The 23,503-nt window shown below is 30.2% G+C and overlaps 2 protein-coding genes across 2 annotated transcripts; one reads left to right on the top strand and one right to left on the bottom strand.

Annotated features, from left to right (window-relative positions):
* Positions 1 to 173: 173 nt before the first annotated feature.
* Positions 174 to 23,134, top strand: LOC113511879 (histidine-rich glycoprotein-like). Its single transcript, XM_052894440.1, has 9 exons — positions 174 to 208; positions 14,287 to 14,469; positions 15,039 to 15,205; positions 15,636 to 15,678; positions 17,909 to 17,946; positions 20,553 to 20,613; positions 21,506 to 21,691; positions 22,455 to 22,621; positions 22,991 to 23,134. The coding sequence occupies exons 1-9, from the start codon at positions 179 to 181 to the stop codon at positions 23,055 to 23,057; spliced, it is 942 nt and encodes a 313-aa protein (XP_052750400.1). The 5' UTR covers positions 174 to 178; the 3' UTR covers positions 23,058 to 23,134.
* Positions 6,015 to 10,137, bottom strand: LOC116413587 (uncharacterized). The gene is made up of 4 exons (XM_052894418.1): positions 9,953 to 10,137; positions 8,763 to 9,413; positions 8,109 to 8,275; positions 6,015 to 6,117 (listed from the first exon to the last, which is right to left on the bottom strand). The coding sequence occupies exons 1-4, from the start codon at positions 9,962 to 9,964 to the stop codon at positions 6,048 to 6,050; spliced, it is 900 nt and encodes a 299-aa protein (XP_052750378.1). The 5' UTR covers positions 9,965 to 10,137; the 3' UTR covers positions 6,015 to 6,047.
* Positions 23,135 to 23,503: the final 369 nt, after the last annotated feature.

The following is a 23,503-nucleotide window of genomic DNA, read 5'->3' as shown; positions in this document are numbered from 1 at the left end:
CCGCTTGGGGCGTCATGTTGGTAACCCATTGCGCGCAGCTTTGTGTGATGTAATTTACGTAATCAATGTGAAGGTTGGCGGGCCGTTGAAATAGATCAATTGTACTAGTACTTTGATCTACAGGTTGGAAGCTGTATCAAAATTTTAAATAAAAATATTCATCCATCAATATCCTCAAATGTGGTCACTTAAGAATAAGCGTGTTAGGGTAAGTATATTAAAGTACAAAAATATTCTAAACATTTATTAATCAAATATAGTTTACAGCATTTAATCAATCGTATACAATTAGATTGTTTGATAATACTAAATGTAGAAGATAAACATTTAATACACCATTTTCTAATAAATGAAATGTACCAATGAAAAATATTATTTTAAAATGTTCTAAATATTATATAATATTATCATATTAATTCTTATTTACTCCAGTGCTTCAATGACCCGAAGCGTATCTTAATTTTACCTACAACATGACATCATTTTAATATAATTTGTGCTATATATTAACATTGAGATCTCATAGGTTATATTAAGCAGATTTTTAAAACGATCCTTATAATACGGAACTAGCGTCTACTGTACTTGGCACATTCGATCTGCTCTCAGATTTCCAGGTTGGTCTTGGTATCCAGATTGCTACAAAAGAATCTCTTCATCTAGTAAAATCATATACAAGATTGTTATGACCAATACTTATGTAAGAATTCGAAACCAGAACTATAGTGGCGAAGAGGAAAACGATACGATAGATTCCTAGATATCAGTAGAGTTTAGCAATTAGGAATGAAGTAGAAGTAGCAGTTGCTTCATTCATTCGAATTGAGAATTCGAGAATTTAACATAATCTTTTTCTTAAGGTCTTAAACTGCTTGTCGATAGAGTGTATTGCAATTATGTTAAATATAAACAAAACAAAGTTTGGCCAATTCTACTGGCTTGATAAAATTTTGTAAAAGAAGTATTAAACCCAGCCATTACTATACCACTGCTGGAAACGAGTCTTTCCTTATAATAGATGGATATTAGCATTATTCTTACTCGGACTATTTTCAAACACCTAATAAAAAGGAAAAACATGATAGTGTATTATTTTAAATATAATTGCATAACGAGAATTTAAATTTAGCATTTTTGCTTTATTAGCAGGACTTTTGATCATTTTCACTCTAAATAAAACTTCCGGGTGAATATGAAACATTTGCCGGAAACGACAAAACTTACTATGTTCAGTAAATTACCATTGTCCACTTATGTATTATAAATGATTAAAAATTACGTAAATTTTAAAAATAATACTGTGTTTTTATTTTGTTACCATACAAACGTTGAGCGTAAAAATATATATATTAATTTGTCATAAACATGCATCCTCCCTTTTTTTTTACTTGCTTCCTTTGCCAACTCTCAACGTTCTCCTCCATTTTATTCAGTACTTTCCTCCATACTGTTAGCGGATACCACCAACAAATGCATTCCCGGGGGGGAAAGGGATTGTTAATAATAGAGACTGAGAATCCCATTGCTAGCAATATACCCAACCAGGTCGACCTCCACGCGGTTCCCCCTGGAAACTATCATGGTTAATTCCTGATGAATTCATCATGATGGGCTAACTGGCCTGTTTTCATTCTCATCTATCACCCTTCACTGGTGCAAGCGTATCCCGTTAGCGCAGGCGGGTTCACCATACCATTTTCATCCATCAAAAAAAAAATGCATGCCCAAAAAAAATTTCTGGCTAACAATTGGTCGTAAAATCAAAAGTCAAAACCTTACGTTCTGTAAATAAAATCACATGCCGACCTCATAATTTGGATTAGGGCAGAAAGATAATGTTGATGATGAAATATGTGCGAAGAGCAAAAATGTTTAATAAATGATGATAAGCATCAAACCATAGTTCCTATGGGCTTTATAGAATTTTTTATGCAACTTAGAATGGCAAACAAACTAACCGCCCACCTGATGGAAAGTAGAAACCGTCGGCTATAGACATAAGCAGTACCATGAATATAACAGAGTAGAGTCCCCCCCCCTCCATGCGTTGTCATTCCTGAGGATTCAGGTTGTTATTTCTCTGTACCCTATAAATTCACTGCCATATCCCACAATGCAAACACAACTGCTTCGCGGTTCTTCAGTTTCACAAAACACGAATCGGACATAGGTGACCAAGCAAACGACTATAGTACAAAATCTCCCTAAATATACAATATATTCTTTATTGTTGACCACACCATTTATGTTTACAAGCAAATTTGTATAAAAATAAAGCATCTTTTACGTAGATTTACTTTTCCATCTTAGGTCATTCAATTACATTTTTTATGTAATATTTACAGTTTAATCGTAATCTATCTTATCAAGCCATGATCGTAGAAAACAGCTTCATCAATGTCACAAACGCACTTTTTGTCAAAAAAAGCGTGCAGGCATAAACGTTCCTCGGAAACCATGAACCACATTTAGTTTTTTTGTTTCGCAACTTCCTCTGGACTTTAGTTTCGTAACAGTGACCTCGTGTCCTTGTAACCTACAACGGTTGGTGTTGTAGTAAATTAATTCTAAATTAAATAAAAAAAGAAGTATTTCTGTTGTGTGTCGGTATGGGCCGACTTAGACGGGCGTACATTGACTGAATAGATGACGTATTTGCTTTTTTTATAAAAGTTATATTACAACGTTTTAGCAATACTGTGATCCGAAATAATGGTTTTTAGCCAGTGATCCTTGGACTTCAAAATACTTTGCTAAATTTTGAAGTCCAAGGATCACTGGAAATTAAATTTAATGATCAATTAAAAATTGGAATTTGCGGAAGTGACCAACAAACCTAAATTAGTTTTGTTTTCTCATCACTTATTAGCATTACAAAATGTAATAAAACAACAAAATATAATTTATCTTCAAGTATTAGCCCACTGTTTAAACAAACTGACAGTGATATAATGACTTGCTGGCTTGTTTGATAATGACTCTACACTTCTATTGATATATTATTCTGCATTTTGCATTTTATTAAACGATACCATCTACAAAATGAAACGCTTGCTTATATAATATAAAAAACTATTTATACAGGTCAGAATTTTTTTATAGTCACTTTATTGCCAAATTCTTCTAAAGATCTTAGAGTAAAGTTAATAAAATTTGCTAATAAAGTGAATACTATGTATTACATACATATATAGTATTACAATTCCGTATGATCCCAGCATAGATTAGGCCACCCCTTCTTTTCCCATGGGTGTAGTAAGAGGCGACTATCTTAAAGATGGAGGGATGGCCAGCAGCAACACACTTAAAACATCAATGCGGTTGTCAATCCGTCTGTCAAGCGTGACAGTTACTGGCAAAACCCTCCCAATAGATGAAGACTTATATTCAACAGTGGATAGTTAACGGCTGATATCATCATCATCATTGTAGTATTATAATACATTTTCAATACTAGCTTTTTGCCCACTACTTCGTACGCATGAATTTCCGAAATAGGTAAACTAATGAAATAGACTTATTTATTTCTTATTGTATTCCATAATATAATTAGTAGATAACATACTTATAGATGGCGTATCGAGATAAAAACATATACTTGATGTTATGCCTCTATTCCCTGTAATTTTATTGTCATACCTCACCCTTCAAACCCAAACACAACCACACAAACACACATACAAACATCGTCCAGTTACAAAATATTGTGTTTTTACCAAAATTATTTAATTTGTATAATTTCACATGGTAACAAGTGCACTACTATTTTTCCATTATATTGTAATATTTCTATTTTGCATGTTCCTTTCTACATTTTTTTATGCAACTTAGAATGGCAAACAAGCTGACAGCCTATCTGATGGATAGTGGTAACCGTCGCCTACAGACATGAGCAGTACCATAGACAACAGAGTATACTGTTTCGCTTATGATACCACCCCCCCCCCCTCCCCAATGCGTTACCATTCCTGAGGACTCAGGTATTATTTCTCTATACCCTGTAAATTCACTGCCATATCCCACCCTTCAAACTGAAACACAGCTATGCAAACACAATTACAAAGTTTTATAAAAGTACCCTACTTTTAAAATACGCCTAAGAATGAAGTTTCTAAATCAGACGCATTAAAAATATGAGTATAAAACTCGTTTAATAAAAACGTTTTAATAAAGACAATAGAACGAAATACAAGTATTTTGAATAAAATTATATAATTTCTATATTTGAAAATACTTTAAAATGCGTAACCCTGCTTTTATTTTTAAATGTATGTAACTACTGACTGCAGGTATGGAATAACTGATGCGTTTATTATTCATTCAGTTTACTAATACGCTTTAAACATAAAGAGAAATATCTACTTCATGCTTAATTTTTTCAAATAAATCCTACAATATATATTAAATTTTATTTATATTTTTGAACGTAATAAATGTCTTTAGAGTTTTCTATGGGTTATTTATCCATCTAATCAGCCCAAATAAACTCACCGCTAACTATAAATTTTCATTTTGTGCCTTTTTCTCTTAAAGGTCCTGTGCTACGTGTTATAATAACCTAATAGAAATACCTATATTCATACGAAAAGAAAATTATTTTGTCAAGATATCTAGATTCTAACCTCTCAAAATTAAATAATAAAAAAGAAAAAAAGTTCAAATACTATATTTTATACTAGGACGTGATGTACATGTGGCATTTACAATATGACATCACTGTAAATTCTAGATCACGTCTCCTGTTTCTTAACATAAGTCTTGTACGAAGCGCAATTGTGACTTTACTATTGGGTCAGATTTGTCATTGAAGACAAATGTATTCTCTGCGTATTAGTAGCAGTACACACGTATTTAGAGCAGTAAACTTTCTAGCATAATTACGGAAATAGACTTCCTCGGACCATCTAAAATCGTGATTATAAAGAATCCACGAACGTACAATATTAGCTAATGTAGCATTATATAATATACCTTTACACCATTATTGTCTCTAATTATAACAATACAAGATGTCCATCTTACAATAATTGTTGTAAATTTCAATGTTTAATACATTTTAATAGCAGGTTATTTCTCAAAACCGGTCCTACATCTAGAACGCCTATTATTATTTAATAATGATAATAAGTTGTTTTAATTAAAAAAAAGTATATCGTACTTAGAAATACAGTAATTTTTATTGCCTTAAACTTAATAATCCTTTGACATCCAACTTTTGTAGATGGAATGATTAAAAAAAAGAAAATATATCATAATAATACCATGTTTGCCAAACGAGTCAGTATCATTTATCTATGACTACAATTTACTTACAACTTTGTCTGCGTGATCAGAATAAGTTAACAGGTCAAAATAAAAAGTAAGCTATGTTCTTCTTAATTCCATATAGTCCATACTACATATACTTAATTTCATAGCAATTGGTTAAGCCACTAAAAGGTATCAATTAAACAAACTTACTCTCACATTTATATTTATAGTAAGGTTTATAGCCCATAAGTTTTTTTTCTCTTGTGCTAATTTTTTCCCCCTTTTATTCCATTAATCGTCTCTTATGGGATACACACCGTTACTACATAAATAGTAAATTTTAATGTTAAAAGTATTTTTAAAACATATACTTTTCTTAGAAGTTAATTCCACATTCATATAATAAATCTTTTGTTTTATGTAACTTAGAATGGCAAACAAGCTGACAGCCCACCTGATAGAAAATGGTAACCGTTGTCTATAGACATGAACAGTACCATGGATAATCTATTATAATATTATTATAGATTTATTGAATATGTTTAGATCAGGACAAATAGTCGCTAATATAATACAAATTTACTTGGTGCAATAAAGTGTAAATAAATAAATAAATAAATAAAATAATTAAAATGAAAGTAAGTTACTGAAGTCAATATTATAATAGAGCTGCTGAAACTTATTCATATTTTATCTATTATTGTAAGACAAAAAGTAATAGACAAGAGCTGACAGCAAACAAGTTTTATTTAACATTTAATAACAGGTAACAAATTTATAAATAGGCGAAAGTAAATTCAATGGTGATTGTGATGCTCTGGTTCGAGGTGCCTCGTCACGCCGGAGTTCTGTACATAGGCGTTAAATCTATAACAAAGGAGAAAAATTTCTATATATTAACAGTTATAAGTAGATCAATTGCTTATCTTAATTTTATATTCTAAGATGTCTACCTAATTCGGGAGTAACTTAGCATGAAAATAAATGAACATATCTATCTTAAATTTATAATATAAATAGTTCTAAAAAAAAATCAATTTAATTTTTTTATATGAAACTAAAATTCTCATAAATTATGTATATAGGTATATTTCATTGAACCGTAATTAAAAACGTACTTTTAAACTTAAAACAAAATTATTTTATTATATAATTTTCAAGTCTTTTTTTTTAATATTAATACTAACAATCTCAATATTAATAATCACAAGTTATAGTCGGTAAAGAGCATTGCAAAATTTGCCCTTCTATGTTCTTAACGATGCATGTGAACAATTTAAATCTTTCAATTAAAACAACCAATTAGTTTTCAATCCTCCATCATAAAATTATTTTTGTTACTACAGATAAATTAAATAGCCAAGTCAAACACATTAAATTCATAACATTTACAGAGTGTACCTAAAACAAAAATTTTTCAATGAAATTTCAAATCTTCCAAAAATAGTGGATGAGTCTTGTAGTTATTTATTTTTATCAGATAAACTGTTGTTTTATTTATTTATATTATATTATCAGTCACCGTGTGGTCCAAGTAAAGAATAGGCCACCCCTTCCTTTCCAGTGGGCTTAAGGAAACTTAATGGCAGAGGGATAATAGCAGTGTCCCTCTTAAAACATCTCTAAGGGCTTAACTATGGTTGCCAATCTGCCTGCCAAACGTAGCAACTATTGGCAAAATTTCCCTTATAGAGAAGGCTAATGTTCAGCAGTGGACAGTTAACAGCTGATATGAGGCAAACTGCAATGCAGTTTAACGACACTAAAAATATGTAATACTTACGTACATGTTTAGCTAAAATAAATAAAAAAATATCAATTGAACAGTCTGACAAAACATTTGACTGAAAATTTTTGGGAACTTTTTAATATTTGACTGTCCATCTTAATAATATATTCATTTCAACAAAAAAAAAAAAAAAAAAAAAAAACTAAACCGAACCCTACTAATTTATCTTCAGTACTGTCTTGATGTTTCTCATTGCCATTCGATGTAGTCATGGGGTGACTGATATAACTATATATTTACAATGTATAAAATCGTGAAAGTGCAAATGCAAAATCTGTTCCGGATTCGAAGCAAATGTTTTTAGTAATAATTTCACACTTCATAAGTGAATTCGTAGTGACGAATAGTACAAATTAAAAAAATTGAATGTAATTTTACAGGTCATAACTCTTTGTTCGACCAAATTCAACATTACAGTTCAATTTTATAGGTATCGGTGTAGCGTAATATTAATAGACTACTATATAAAATGTCATATATTCTAAATTGCAAGTTTTATAAAATAAATCGGGTTATGATTCATGGAAAGTGACTATTTTAACCTGCAATAATCTATATTGAGCTTCAGAGAAGTCACTAATAGACCTTCAAACTAATTCAAAGCTTCAGAAGATTTGGTTCACTCCGTACAATTTCCGATGATGATAATGAAGATGGTCCACAGGATTTTATTATTATTTCTTTTATATGATCAACTATTTTATTAATAATAATAATATTTATTACCAAAAATAAAATAGATATGCTTTTGTTTTATCTTCTATACATTTAAGGACTTGGACTCAGAGTTTGCACACTACATGTATTATTTAGAGGCCATAACTCATGACCGTTTAATATTTTAATATATATATATATATATATATACATATATAGCATTATAGATATAGGGTAATAACATGACAACCAAAATCTAACATAAAAAAATACAGTTATTTTCTGAAAACTCTCAAGTCAAAAACTATGCAGTCTGATGTATCATGCTATGGATTACTGAAAGATCGCAAAAGCCATAGCAAATTTCAATATCTATTAATGGCTTAATAATAAATTAATTTTATATACATACCCAGTTTTCTTATCTGAGCCATATTCAACAGTGCGGATTGATCCATCAGCTTCATGCAGACTATACACGCCTTTGACAACGTCACCATCTCGCGACTCATGCTGGTACTTATTGTCACCGGTGTGAGGATCCTCTACTTTGTACTCGAATACATATTTAGGGTATGCCTAAAATATTTTAAATTATTTATCCACTGTTATTTATATAATAAACAGTACACCTATTAATGTATTAATGTAATTTATTTAAATGAGGGTAACATTATTTATTGTAACTTAGTGAAACGTTACTAGTCAATTATCTTATTTAGTGAAATCTCTTAAATGTATAATTAGAAATTATTTGTATCTATTTGCCTATTTTTTCTAATTCTATTTACGTTCATTTCGAATAAATTGCATCTAAACATTACAGTATGTAAAACATGTACAAGATTACTGTTCATCTGACAGATTGATCTTATGTTGCATTCATAGATAGAATTTTAATAGACCAACAAGATTCAATTGTAGAACTAAATAAAATGTTATTACGTATGAGTTTATGTAATCTAATATGCGTCATAATATGCGTAATAATAACTATTTTATATAATAAATAAACAATATAATGTGCGTTTCCATATAATTTAGAAAAAAATAACAAAAATCTTACATAGTAATCCTCATGATGATCAGATTCCCCCTCCTGGTGTTGTACAGCCCCTACTTGTTGAACTGAAACTTGTTGAACATGTTCAACAGGTGTGTGATGGACGGGTATATGTTCAACAGCGACAGATTGAATGGGAACGTGTTTAATTTGAATAGGTACTTGTGGAATCTGAACATGCTGAATGGGAACTTGTTGAACAGGGATAGACTGAACAGGGGTAAGTTGGACAGGGACTTGTTGAACAGAGATATGCTGAACAGGTACTTGTTGAATAGGCACGTGCTGAACAGCGATACCTTGGATAGAATTTCTTATAGGTACATGAAGAACTTTACGTTGAGGTTGAGGTTCAGATGAAGGTTCATAAACTGGAGCAGGTTCTCTATTGGGCGCCGGTATAAAGTACTGTTGAAGTGATTTCTGAGGTTGTTCGTTTACGTCTGGATTTTTACTTAAACTTTGATAAGGTACAGTATGAATGTTTTGAGAAACATCTTGAAGAGATAATGAAAGGGACGGAATTGAGGGAGATACCTGGTAGTGAGGTTGGACTTTTTTAGCTACTTCGTGTTTAATAACTATGCTATGGCTGTATGTGTGATGACCATCTTGACAGTAAGATATCGCTAAAATAGAGAAAATTACGTATACCTGCAATATAAAAAAAAAATAGTCTAACATTATGATTTATATTTTGCATAAACATTCATATTACCGTATTTTATTAAAATTGTTAATTTTATTTGGATCTTAATAGTTCCGTAGTATTATTTATAGAAACAACAACGTAAGGATACAATATAATAATATCACTATTCCTTTTTATCCAGGATGTACCTAATAAAAAGTAACTAAAAGCTCAGAATTAAACTCTATATTAAACAAACTACTCAATGAAAAACCTGCGATTAAAAGGTACATTCATCGAGTGTTAAAAAGGATGTTACCTACTAATAAGTTTTTTTTTACATTACAAGGGGCAAACAAGCATGCGGCTCACCTGATGGTAAGTGACTACCGCCACCCATGATCACCCACAACACCAACGGCATTGCAAGTGTGCTGCTGGCCTTTTAAAAAGGAATATGCTCTTTTCTTGATGGTTATGTTATCATTTGCAGTAGCTACGTATCATTCTGTTAAAATCCTTCATAATATTAAAATGAATATAAGGTGGAATACGTCCTTACCTTTACGAACATATTGCTCTTGTCGTATTGAAAGCACTCGCGAATATGATTATCAATGAAAGTTTACGAATTTATACTTCGATAAAATATAGACCCAAAACCGGTTTGTTACAATTTTGAGTGCACACGTTGTTGGTCTCTTTTTGCTGCACATGCCTACTTACACAAAAATCTGGTTCATGATTGTAACCTTATTGCAGAATAATCTGTGAGAGGTAAGATATTTTATGCAATAATGTATATATAGTTTTAATTCCTTATAATTTTATACTAAAGGAATTAGGATAATCATAACAGAAAAAAACTCGTTAATATAAAATAAAAAGATAAATAGAAGAATATCTATTGCACTTCACTATTTAAAATATGTAAATGATAAATATAAAGACAAGACAGGAGTTTTTATTTCCTTTAGTAGTAGTAGCTAATGTTTTATAATATTTTGGTATTTTTATACCAAGACATATGGATTATTCGCTGTGTGAGAACATAATAATCCAATTATTTTGTTACTCTGTCACGCAAAACTATTAATTTTAAAGAGACTTTGCAGTGTTGTAGTTTGTTATAGCTTATATATCACATGGACTATAATAAACAAAGATTTTTATATAAATTGACCGAAATATAACTGTGAAGTATCTAAGAGATATTTCGGCATGCTGCATAAATCGTTAGAGTTACACGAAAATAATGTATGGTTGGAATCCTTTGTGTGGAAGCCAGTATATATATAGTAACTGTGACATAACAAAACATTTGAATTAAATACTGTTTTTGTAATGTACATTTATCCTATTATGAAATAATCATTATTTGAATAAATATTTTATCACTTTTATTGTAAAGTAGATAATCTAACTATAAATATAATAAAGTAGATTATGTAAAGTAGATAATCTTTGCCTTTTACAGAAAGTAATTTGTATAATTAGTTTAAAAGTCATGACGATAAAAATATCAATAGTAGAACGTGTGTGAGTGAACGGCGTAGCGCGTGGCGTCGAATTAAATGTAATGCGTTCAAGAAACAAAGAAGTAATTAGTTAGGTTGCTATTTATTAAAATCTACGCAGACAAAGTTACGGGCATAAGCTTGTGAATAATAAAACAATGTAAGGAAAAATTTTCGCTAATAACTTAGAACATCGTAATGAAATAGATTATTTATAACTTTCGTGGAGACGTATTTATTTATGGACTTTTAGAACAAGGTATAAAAGGACCATAATAAATAATTGACGTCATTTCATTTAACAAAACTATTTAATTATATAATTCAGAATAAAAAAGTAAGAAATTAATTATCCAATCGATACTAGGTCACGAACTTTGTGAGTAAAATCAATTAGTCTTTTTGATCGACTACAAGTAATACAAATGAGGTTATTTATTATAGATACATATTATGCATTGATTGTTTAAATTTTAATGTCTTCGAGCTAAATCAAACAATTATATGATGATAAATAAATATAATTAAAAAACAATTTAAAATACGATATTAAATTTTTAAATAGTAAGGACTATATTAAATAAATCTATGATACGAACGAATTATTTGTACGGGCATATATACTACGGGCACATATAGCTTTTTATGACCTAAGTTAGATGTATCAGAACAGCAAAATAGTTAATTTTTAGACTAAATATCTAATTTAGTCTGAAAATTAACTATTTTGTTCCAATAAAATGTTAAATATTTTGTGCCAACTCAGAGAACACAAAGCTGCAGTTGGAAGGTCCTGAAATTGAATCTCAATTCGATATATTGAATATTCCAAAATCACATTTTGGTAGTAAAATGATTGTCACTTACTTCCTCCTTCAAAGAGCATGTAATACCGTCGTCGTCAAGCCATGCCAAGTGTCTTCTAAAAAGGGTGATTTGATAACTCTTAATAATAGAGGAAGCGGCATATCACTAGTAATAGTAGTGCAAAATCAATGCCGGTACTAATTTATACTATATTCGTTCTTATGAAAACATATTGCATTGCTTCTTTCAAATGTTGGATCTCATTTAAGATTTTTCTTTGCAAAAACATATAAGCAACGCATAGGCAGATGTGCAGTGCGCTGGAGTACAGAGTCTCATATGTCATGTAAACTAGTACTGTAGACTTCCAAAACTGTTGTAATAATGTAATTACAAAAAAAAAAAAAAAATATTAAAGTAAATTCACGCAGCTACTAATAGAATAGAGAATATTTATTGCCAGTAAAACATAATTACAGAAAATACAAAAATATTGTTTAAGAAGTGTCTCATATTACGCAAAAAGAACTGACTCAGCTGAAGCTGTAAGTGTCCCAGTGGATTGTGTACAGCTGCACAGCGCTGGTTTTCAGCCAGTCCCTCTCTTAACAGAATACAACAAAAATGCAAATAGGAACAGTTGCCTGTTACAAGAATTATTTCTTAGATAGTATACTAAATAAACTACTACTACTACTACCAGAGGGAGACTTTGTACAAAAGTCAAAGCTTGGGTACCTCTGTCCCATTCGTGTTTCAACTGTGAAGCAGTTGTGTTTGCATGGCTGTGTTTCGGTTTGAAGGGTGGGATATGGCGTGAATTTACAGGGTACAGGAAAGGCAACGCATGGGGGGTATCATTGGCGAAACAGTATACTCTGTTATGTCCATGGTACTGCTCATGTCTATAGGCGACGGTTACCACTTTCCATCAGGTGGACCGTCAGCTTGTTTGCCATTCTAAGTTGTATAAAAAAAATACTATTATTACTATGACTATAATTATTACTACTCCTAATACCATTATATTAGTAATAGTATTAGGAGTATAATTATTACTACTCCTAATACTATTACTAATATAAGATTATACTCTCTGTACCGCTACATTCGAAGACCACTCACGGATGTAATTTTAAAAGAGTATACATTATGCCTATCTATAAAGATAATCATATGTAGTTATAAACACTCACAACATCACGTTCTTAATGATGATTTTTTTTTTATAATTTATACTTTACCAAATAGTAATAAATATTTTTATAATGTTTTCAAAATATTCTGTACAAGTAGAATTAAAATAAAATATGGCATACACAACAAATTATCATTAACAAGCACAGTGCTATATAGACTACAAAAACGTTTTTTCAAGATATAATTAGCATAGGTGCAACATTAACATGCTAAAAATGCTTATACTATTTTACATTAGGAATAACAATTACCCTCATATTAAGTGGTCTACATAATTTTCTTTCTTCAAATATTTTACAAATGTAACATTGTTATAATCGTACTTTTGTTATATTTAATAATAAACATACAATATTTTATATTTAGTTATTAAATAAAACATTTTAAATTATTTTTATAAAAAAAAAGTTCTTACCTGCGTAATATTAGTGGCAGTTCTTGTCTGCTACTTTTTTCAGTTTCCATTGCTTTATGACTTAAGCTGTTTTTTACTCCTCTAGATTTGTGTCAATAATAAAGTACTAAAGTGAAACTTGCATAATTTAATGATAATAACTGTGGCAATGTCACACAGATAGTGTAGTAGGCATGTCTTTACGAAATTATTGCAAACACTGCATACTAAAAGTTCTTGAATAATTTTAAATGAATGCAGATATTTGACGCGAAATCTCTATTGCCTTGGCCACCCTAGCTCGCAATATAAAAGTGGTAGTTTTCAGTCAATACGTATCAGTTTGAAGTAGAACTTAGTGTTATTAGCATTACTTACTTAAATACTTAATAAAATGTACTCAAAGGTAAATGATACGCTAAATAACAAAATTTGAAAAGTGATGATATTAATTGGATAATTAAATCTAGTTATCTATTAATCTGTTTCAAAAGTTTACATTGTGGTATTAACTAGGGATATGTAATTCGTTACAATCAATAGTGATGATTAATCTATAATTAATAATGAGTGCCACATAAATACGCCAGTTATCGTCGATCAGGATTATCGGTGTTATAAAAAAAAAAATAAGCGGCAGACCTATCAACCTAAGTGAAATTTTGTAATCTGGATAATTTGAAAAAAAAAAAAACCTAATTTAGCGTGATTCTTGCAAAAACATTCATATCCCAAGATATCCCATATTTATGAAGCATCTTGCCTACTTTTGCATTACGTAGTAGTCATGTAAAGGAATTGTTGTCGATACTATGTATACGCAATTAGTAGTATTCGAAAATTCAGATTCCATTCAGTTTAGAAAAAGTTCTTTTCTAAATTTTATCAACAGAACATCGAACGTAAATTCTCATTAAGGCAAGTTACTATAGCTGCTACCACGTCCCAGGAGTATTTTCAAGTATATTTTAGTTACAGGTGCTGTGTATGGTTGCCCTAGTGGCTTCAGTGGCAGCTCAATATGGCCACGAGCATGGCCACGGTCACGCCTACTCATCCCAGCATATTTCGCGACATGATGGTCCTGCGCACGTTGTGCATGTGCAAGGTCACGGCGGACACGGCCATGGCCATGGTCATGAGGACCATATTGACTACTACGTAAGTACTCTTAATTAACAATGTTTTCGCCTATTTTAGACGTCATATTAACATCCAGCTAAAAACAGGTCACTTTTCATATGAGCTAGTGTTTTAACTGTACTACTCCTACAATTAAAACAGCATATAATTTACTGCACTATTATGTACTTTGTTCTACTCGTCTCTTACTATAAGAAATAAAGAAATATCAATAAAAATTTCACGTCAGATGTCTATTCTCTTTTTAGTAAGTGCAAATATTATTATATTAAATATTAAATAAATATTAAATAGTAAAATATTAACATATTAAATAAATGTAATTATTTAAAAACTCAGATAAAGAATAGATATATATATCTCACTCAGAGATATATCTCACTGACTTAAAGTGGGTAGTGGTAGAGAATCCAGGTTGCTGAGATTTATAAGCATCAAATTGTACACAGCAATTCTGTATTTTTTTAATTTATCTCCAAATACCCATATAAACTAACATCCCTAATTAGATAGATATATCAATGACAAATATTGTGAGCTATATATATAGCTACTATGTTAATTTAAATGTAATGTAACAATTTCAGGCCTACCCAAAATACGAATTTGAATACAAAGTAGAAGATCCCCATACTGGTGACAAGAAGAGTCAACACGAAGTCCGCGATGGAGATCATGTGAAGGGATTTTACTCTCTACACGAGCCTGATGGTTCTGTCCGACACGTAGAATACCATGGAGATAAGCACAGCGGGTAAGCATAAATAATTAAAATAATAAAAACACATACGGCCAGCCTAATAGTGCTCGATTATTGTAGAACACGACACTACGAGAACGGTGTTTTTTGTATGCACTGTGATCTCAAACAATTTTCCATAATTAAAGACTTACACTACATAATTAAATACTGATGTTGTAGTGTTATAACCTAAATAATAGATAAATTTAAATTTATTGACAATTGAAAAAGGAAATATAAAATAAAAATAATTTAAAGTAAATATAGAAAATTAATTACACGTATTGTATTTATTTTAAAGAGATAACTATCTAAAGTTAATTAAAGGATTTCTTTCAGAATGATATAATATACCAATAATGATAATATTGTTTTTGTTTTTAAAATTGTTTTGAATTTTGAATACTATTTCAAATATTATATATATGTTTTTTTATTTCAGTTTCCACGCCACCGTGAAACATAGCACCCACCACATAGTTCCTGTAAAACATCATCATTAAACTGTGATATTATTATTTAAAATAACTCTCTGTGATTTATTTATAATGTTATATGTTTACTTGTAATATGATTTGATACGTTTTGTACTGAATATATTGTTATTTTTTAATTCGTTTTATCATTGTTTAATTACCTGCTAGACAACCAAGCCAAACTTTCTATATTCTATAAGTAATTCTTAAAAATGAAGGTCACTTTCTTTCTCTTTGGTTTTATATTCTATATACTTATAGAACATTATATAAAAGACAATATCTATAAATAATATTTACAAGATATTTGCAAGAGTATCTTCTATATTTGGATAGTTCGCATTATTTTTCGTTATAGAAATATTATATTTGGAAGTATCCATTTATATTATTATTTAATCTACTTATTTTTGTTCTACTTGTTTTACTTGAATTCTTAGGTTAGTATAGATTGTTGTCATATTATGTATTGTAACGGAGCATACACATTATTCTCACTGATATTTAATGGAAGCATTCTTCTTCAAGTATGTTTCGCTGGAAGAGAACCGTTAATAAAATAGTTAATCTGTCATTTTGTACATAATTAAACGATGTGCTCTTTACGTAATTAATTGTTAGTTTTATTAAAATATTTAAAATAATTAGTAAATTATTTATGTTGTAAATATATATCATTATTATGAAAAACAGAGAAAGATAATGTGATCAAAATATGAGAGAAACTAGTACTTTTACTGTAAATTAGGAAGTCGCGGGCCTTTAATATATCTCCATTGAAACGACCCATATAATATCGATCCAACTTCACTGTTACATTTACATCGGCAAAGCATGCTTAATGCTCCTGGTATTACAAGCGTTTATAGGCTATAGTAAATGCTTAGCATCAGGTGGGCCATATGCTTGTTTTGCCTCCTCAGTGGTATAAAAAATAAACATTAGAATCATATTTAATTTTTCATATTCCTACAAGAAATGCTGCGAGATATTGCTCGCAACTTTTCTTGCATGAATTTGGATCAAAAGCAGCCAACATTATTTAAAATATGTTTATTGTCATATTATAATAATTGTCTTATTTACATTAACATATTTTCTAGCTATTACTATAATATTGTAATTTTACAGTAATATCTATATAATGTTTAAAGCATATTTAGGGGGTTATTTTTATCTACTGAACAACTTCGCCTCTTTATGATATTATCAACAGTACAGTATCTATATATTAATAAAACTATTTATTACACAGTAAATAATATAAATCGAGAACATTTTAAAAGTACGTGCTTTACAAAAGACGGCCTTATCTGTAAAAGTAATCTTTAATAGAGCATATTTTTTTATTTTACCATATTGTACTCTTTTACTGATATTAACAAATGATATTAATACAACGTATGCAATTATACACCGTGTAGTCCCGGCATAGAATACGCCACCGCTTTCTTTCCCGTGGGTGTCTTAAGTGATAACTAAGAGAACGGTCGAGATATTGGCGCTGCTGCCAATATCTCTTATAATATCACTAAAGCCTAGCTGCGGTTACAATCCCGCCTATCAAGCGTGACAACTACTGGCAAAACTCTCCAATAGGGGAAGAAAGTTCAGCACTGAACAGTAAACTGTTGATATGGTTTATAATTATATGAAGACGATTTTAATTTTTGTGATGACGTCGTGGAGGTCTAAGGCATAACTATATTTTGGATCTGCATGTAAAGATAAAAGCTTTGATGCAATTGCAGACACTTTGCGTTCCTATTATGCCACGCCGATAAATTGTACGATATCATGTCGTGATACTAAATAAATTATAAATATTAAATACATTAAAAAAGTGCCCATTAACAACTTTATTCTACGACATTTTGAATAATACATTGTTACATTTGACATAATAGATTTAAGTATGAGTTAAACTCACATGTCTAGTACTTTAAATAATCTGTAAATTGGTATTTATTTTCTTCAGATGAATTGTATTGAATATGTAGATATGAGAGAAAATTATTTTATAACAAATATATTTATTATATTTTTTTCTATCTTATGTGAATTAGATAATAATTCATTATTTTGGACCCCGACTGCGATTGAAAACGGTACTGTATGAAAGTTTATGAAGGATTTTTTTAATATTTTTTCAAAAACTGTGCTACCTATAAACACTTGTCTTTTTTTTCTTTTAATATTCGCATTATCTCTTTATATACTTACTTTGTAATAATTTTAGATTTTCGCTTCAGTTACTTTGGAGTTAAAGAAGGAGTGGTACTTATTGTCACATCTGTCATATTTCAATAGTAGATATATAGATACCTATATGTATAAAAGTAAATAAAAACAAATTTTAAAATGTACACATATTGTCTTTTCAAATGTTATCCCTAGTATTAGATTAGCAGCTCCTTTTGAAATTTTAAGCATTCCATTCAAACCAAAGCAAAAACAAACTTAATATATATTTTTTTAATATATCCATTACAATATATTAACAATGTATTTTTAACATATATAAAATCGATTGTGTAATTACGCAAATGTGAATTTATGGCTCAGCATAAATATAATTTGACTACGTATTGATTAAATCAAGCTGTATGTTTTCCTAAAAATAAATAAATAAATATAATTTCGACAGAAAACCATGACAATACAGTTGTTCGTTTGAAATTTAACAGTTATCATTTGCACTCATTACTTCATAAGATTGTAATTAGATCGGAAAGGTTGTTAATTCTATAGCCCTGACATAGGAGATAAAAACACATTAATGTCATTGTCAAACACCAAATAGATTTGTGAATTGGCAAACTCAAACAGTTCGCAACAGAGATTAAGTTACTAAATTAGAAATTAGGTTTACAATAATATAAATTCTCTAGTTACAAATCTTTTAATATTCCACTGTAGTGATGTATGTTATAAACGTGAAAGAATGTGAAGATTTTTGGATATTTATTATTCAATCTGTGTGGTCCCGGCATAAAATGGGCCACCCCTTTCTTTCCCGTAGGTGTCTTAAGAGGTAATCAAAGTAACTAAGCTGAGGAATGGGCAACAGCGTCGCTATTAAAACATTACCAAAAGCTAAAATATCCGCCCCCATACAGAAAAGACCTATATTCAGCAGTGGACAGTTAACGGCTAAAACGATGATGAGGATTATTCAATTACACTTTAATGGATGAAAAGGTTTAGTTAAAAATAAATAGAGTGTATATTTGAATAAAAATAGACACAAGTATTGCTTCATTAAATACGCTACTTCAATCATGGACACACATATCTGCTAATGGCACCATGTTTTGTTGATACCTTATAGTGTATTTGAATTTAAAGTACTTTTTTTTATACAACTTAGAATGGCAAACAAGCTGAGGGCCCACCTGATGGAAAGTTGCCTATAGACATAAGCAGTATCATGGACATAACAGAGTATACTGTTTCGCCCATGATACCCACCATGCGTTGCCATTCCTGAGGAGTCAGATGTTATTCCTCTGTACCCAGTAAATTCACGCCATATCCCACCCTTCAAACCGAAACACAGCCATGCAAACACAACTGCTTTACGGTTGAAACACGAATGGAACAGAGGTACCCAAGCTATCGACTTTTGTACAAAGTCTCCTTCTGGTATATATCATCTAGTGTATGTATATAATAATAATTTAGAATGTGAAATTGCATATTTTTATGCACATTTTCCTTTTTAACGATTTTAGTTTTTGAACAAGTTTGTAACTATAATCGTCACAGAACTTAAAAAGTCCCATGAAGGAGTACCATTGATTAAAAGAAAATTGAAATTAATACAATAAATGGGAAAGTTTGTAATTATGTATGGATGGAGGTTTATTACTCTTTCAAGACTACTAAACGGATTTGAATGAAATTTAGTACATGGGTAGGTTATATCCTAACTTAGCACATAAGATATATTATATACTGATTGTTAAATATGTTTAAATACGTGACACATTTTACTCGTAAATCTGCTGAGTACAAATTGTTGAATAAATTCGGTTGTTTACTAATAAGCTTATATTGTATTGTAATTACTTCTGTCGACTTTACTCACGCTTTAAATTTGAGACTGCCCGACAACCTGTTTCGAACTTAATAAGCTCTTATTCATAAACGCGGTTCACAGCTGTGTCGCGAATACCCCGAGTCTAATAGGAAGACGAATTTAACAAGTAACTAAAGACATTAATAATTACATTACAGTGTGATTCACGATAATTATTATTTAAGTTTATACTGATTTTCAGCTTTATATAAAGAAGATTTATATGAATACTGGTGTTTCACTAAACTTGACATTGCTAGATATTTAAATTTGATAATTATATTATTTCTCATGTAGAAAATTTAAAAAAATACGTTTAGTCTATTGTTCTAATCAGCATTATTTTATGAAATTTCTACCTATAAAATCTAATTAACATTATGATAATTGTTTACATTTCAACCTACATAAATATAGTTATGGTGTTGTTTTAGACAATTAAATCTAAATAAACAAAAATATATACCTATTATAAAATTCTACTCAACCTCTATAAACGATAAAAGGTTATTTGAACATTGGTTGCACCATATACTAATAACATTTTGATGGTATCTACATTGTATTCAAGCAATATATCACCAAATCAATACTAACAATTATACTCGAATGTAATTAAATGAAACAGTGTCCCCGAACAAGTGTAGATAGCATGTCCAACAAATGACTTTACGAAATTATTACAAACGCAGCATACTTGCGTACGAGAACAATCATAACTGCCCATTTGGTGAAATCAACATTGCCTTGGTTACCCTTATAGTAGATATAAAAGTCGTGACTTTTAACTAAAATGTATCAGTTCACCATTGGATTTGTTATTAGCACGCCAACTAAACAATAACAAAAAAATGTTCTCTAAGGTAAAACAATAATAAGTGATTTATAGTTGCAGTGTTAAGAGAATGAAATATGCAATGCGATCTGTGAAGTTTGTTTTCGATAATAAGTGCTTATGTGAAGAAGAAAACTAAAAATAACGTGATGTAAAGTGCTAGTCATATTAATATTGTGTTAAATCACTAGTGTTCAGTGTCAGAAAAACGTCTTAAAAATATTAATTATTTATAATATGCACACCCTTAGTGATCGTTAATTAATCAAACAATACTCTTATTAATAGCCAAAAACAATAACAATCGTTAAAAAATAATATAATACATTATAAAAAAATATACATAAAATTATACCTACCTTATTTATATCAATGCATTAATTATAGGCTTAACGTTAACATTTTTGCTAGTCCTTTTGTAATATATTATTAATTCTTATTAACGTTATCTATGATATATATTTATTATTTAAATTTAATGAATTTTGTTATTATTTCATATAATAATAATAATTAATTTGGAAACATTATGAACTTTCCAAAATTATATCTTATACGAGAAATACGAAATAACAGTGTTAGACAAATAAACCCTTCTCATAATTGCATTGCAATCGAACTTTTTGCTACAGCGCTGGTTTTCAGCGGAATACTTTTAAAAGCATACAATATTAAGTAAAATATGCATAATTGCTTTCACAAACAGTATTTGTTCACTCATTTTATTGTTTATATATAACCTATACAAGGTGAAGTTAATGCTTAAAGTATTCCATGCCAATCAACATTACAGATTTATAAAAAAACTGCAAGAACATACGTACTAAAATTGATATTGATGCTCATATTGAATTTAACAAAAAAATATTAAATAAAAAGACGATATATGTCAGAAACTACATAAAATTTTGATTTGATAGGTCCTGTGCCTTGTCGCCGTCGTCAGCGTAGTGGCCGCACAGTACGGCCACGGTCACGGTCACGGTCACGCGTACTCATCTCAACACATCTCGCGGCACGATGGGCCCGCACATGTTGTGCACGTCCACGGTCATGGTCATGACCATGGTCACGGTCACGGTCATCATGACCACGTCGATTACTACGTAAGATGATTATCGGACTCGTTACTAAATTATTGTTGTTACGTAATACAGATGTACCTTTCTTGATTTAGTAGAAATTAATAATTGTAATGTGTATATATCTACACGGCCTTTGTATGGGAACGAATAATATAATTTACGAAAGACAGACTTTGTACAAAAGTCGTTTGCTTGGGTACCTCTGTCCCATTCGTGTTTCTATCGTGAAGCACTTGTGTTTGCATGCTTGTGTTTTGGTTTGTTTACCATTCTAAGTTGCATAAAGAAAACATCCCCAGTTTATTGTAAGAGTAAAAAGGAATAAAGCATAATCCAAACCTCCAAAACACTGTAAATAAAACTCCATACCCATGCCCATAGAGCATGAATATAGGCTAATATACTTGCAGTAGATGTGAGAATGGGTTAATATTATAAAAAATCCGATACTAATAAAATATTATACCATGAAAATTTATAAATATATGTTCTGTTTATTGCATGATGTCGAATATATTTTTCAACTATGAATGTCAGTTTCACATTTCATAATGTATTCTTATATCTATATCATCTCTATCTAATATCCCGCCAACGTAAAACAATAGCGCAGATGGAGCTACTATTCCACTTTCTTTCACTAAAAAAAAAACACATAATTTAAAATGAATATAAGAAATGAATATATTTTTTGCAACTTAGAATTACCATTCTATTTATATATAATATTATTAACATGATATGATAAGAATAGGCAATATACTATCTCTCTATTTTTGTACAGGCTTACCCCAAATACGACTTCGAGTACAAAGTATCGGACCCTCACACCGGCGACCACAAGAGCCAGCACGAGTCCCGCGATGGTGACCACGTGACTGGTTACTACTCGCTCCACGAGCCCGATGGCTCTGAGAGAATCGTCCACTACCACGGTGATAAGCACAGCGGGTAAATTTCATTTTATTTACGAAATATTAATACTTTTTCCATGATGATAACTATATAATACAAATATTTATATATTTGAATATTGTTTGTATAATGTAAGAGTTTTAAACCGACTTCAAAATTGAGATTCTTAATTCACTTGTATTTTCTATTTACCTCATAACTCCATCAGTTTTAAATCGTTTTGAACATTTTTTTTTAATCTGAAAGAATATACTTACAGGTTGATTCCATTGAAATGTTATCAAAATCTGTTTAGTAGTTTCATTTTTTAAATAACTGGTATTGTCACAATTGAAGTCGGTTTGAACACACATAATCTTTGGTGTCGTTTATACAGAAATTGATATTATTATTTTATGTTTACAGTTTCCACGCGACCGTCAAACACGAAACTCATCACATTGTGCCCCATCATCATCACCATCATTACTAAGCCTGGAAATGGGTTTTAGACCTGAGCTTCACTGTGATCTTAATAATAATTTGTTGAATGATTTTTTAATCTATTTTGTACCTTAATAAACAATATTAAAGTTGTATTTTATATCTCTATTATTTGCCTTTGCCCGCAACTTCATATGCGTGGATTTAAAAAATGGGTAACCGCTTCTAGATAATGTATCGAGGTAAAAATACATCATATTTTATGTTAGACTTTCAAGAATACGACTGTATTCAGGAAGAAAACTGCATTAAATTTAGTGCAGTAATTTGTCCGTGATGCTGGAACAAACAAAGAGATAAAATTCTGAAAATTATTGGTTTCGCTTCTATTGCTTTTATTCAGTCCTTTCATATCCATTTTTTTTTAAATATGTCATAACTACAGATACCGTATAGTCATATTTTATTCTATAAGCGATTTCATATCCATCCGTT

The sequence above is a fragment of the Galleria mellonella genome, unplaced genomic scaffold (assembly GCF_026898425.1).
Source record: "Galleria mellonella isolate WM207_F2 unplaced genomic scaffold, CSIRO_AGI_GalMel_v1 utg213, whole genome shotgun sequence".
Lineage (NCBI taxonomy): Eukaryota > Metazoa > Arthropoda > Insecta > Lepidoptera > Pyralidae > Galleria > Galleria mellonella.
The sequence above is the reverse complement of the archived record's forward strand: the minus strand, read 5'-3'. Positions and strand labels throughout refer to the sequence as shown.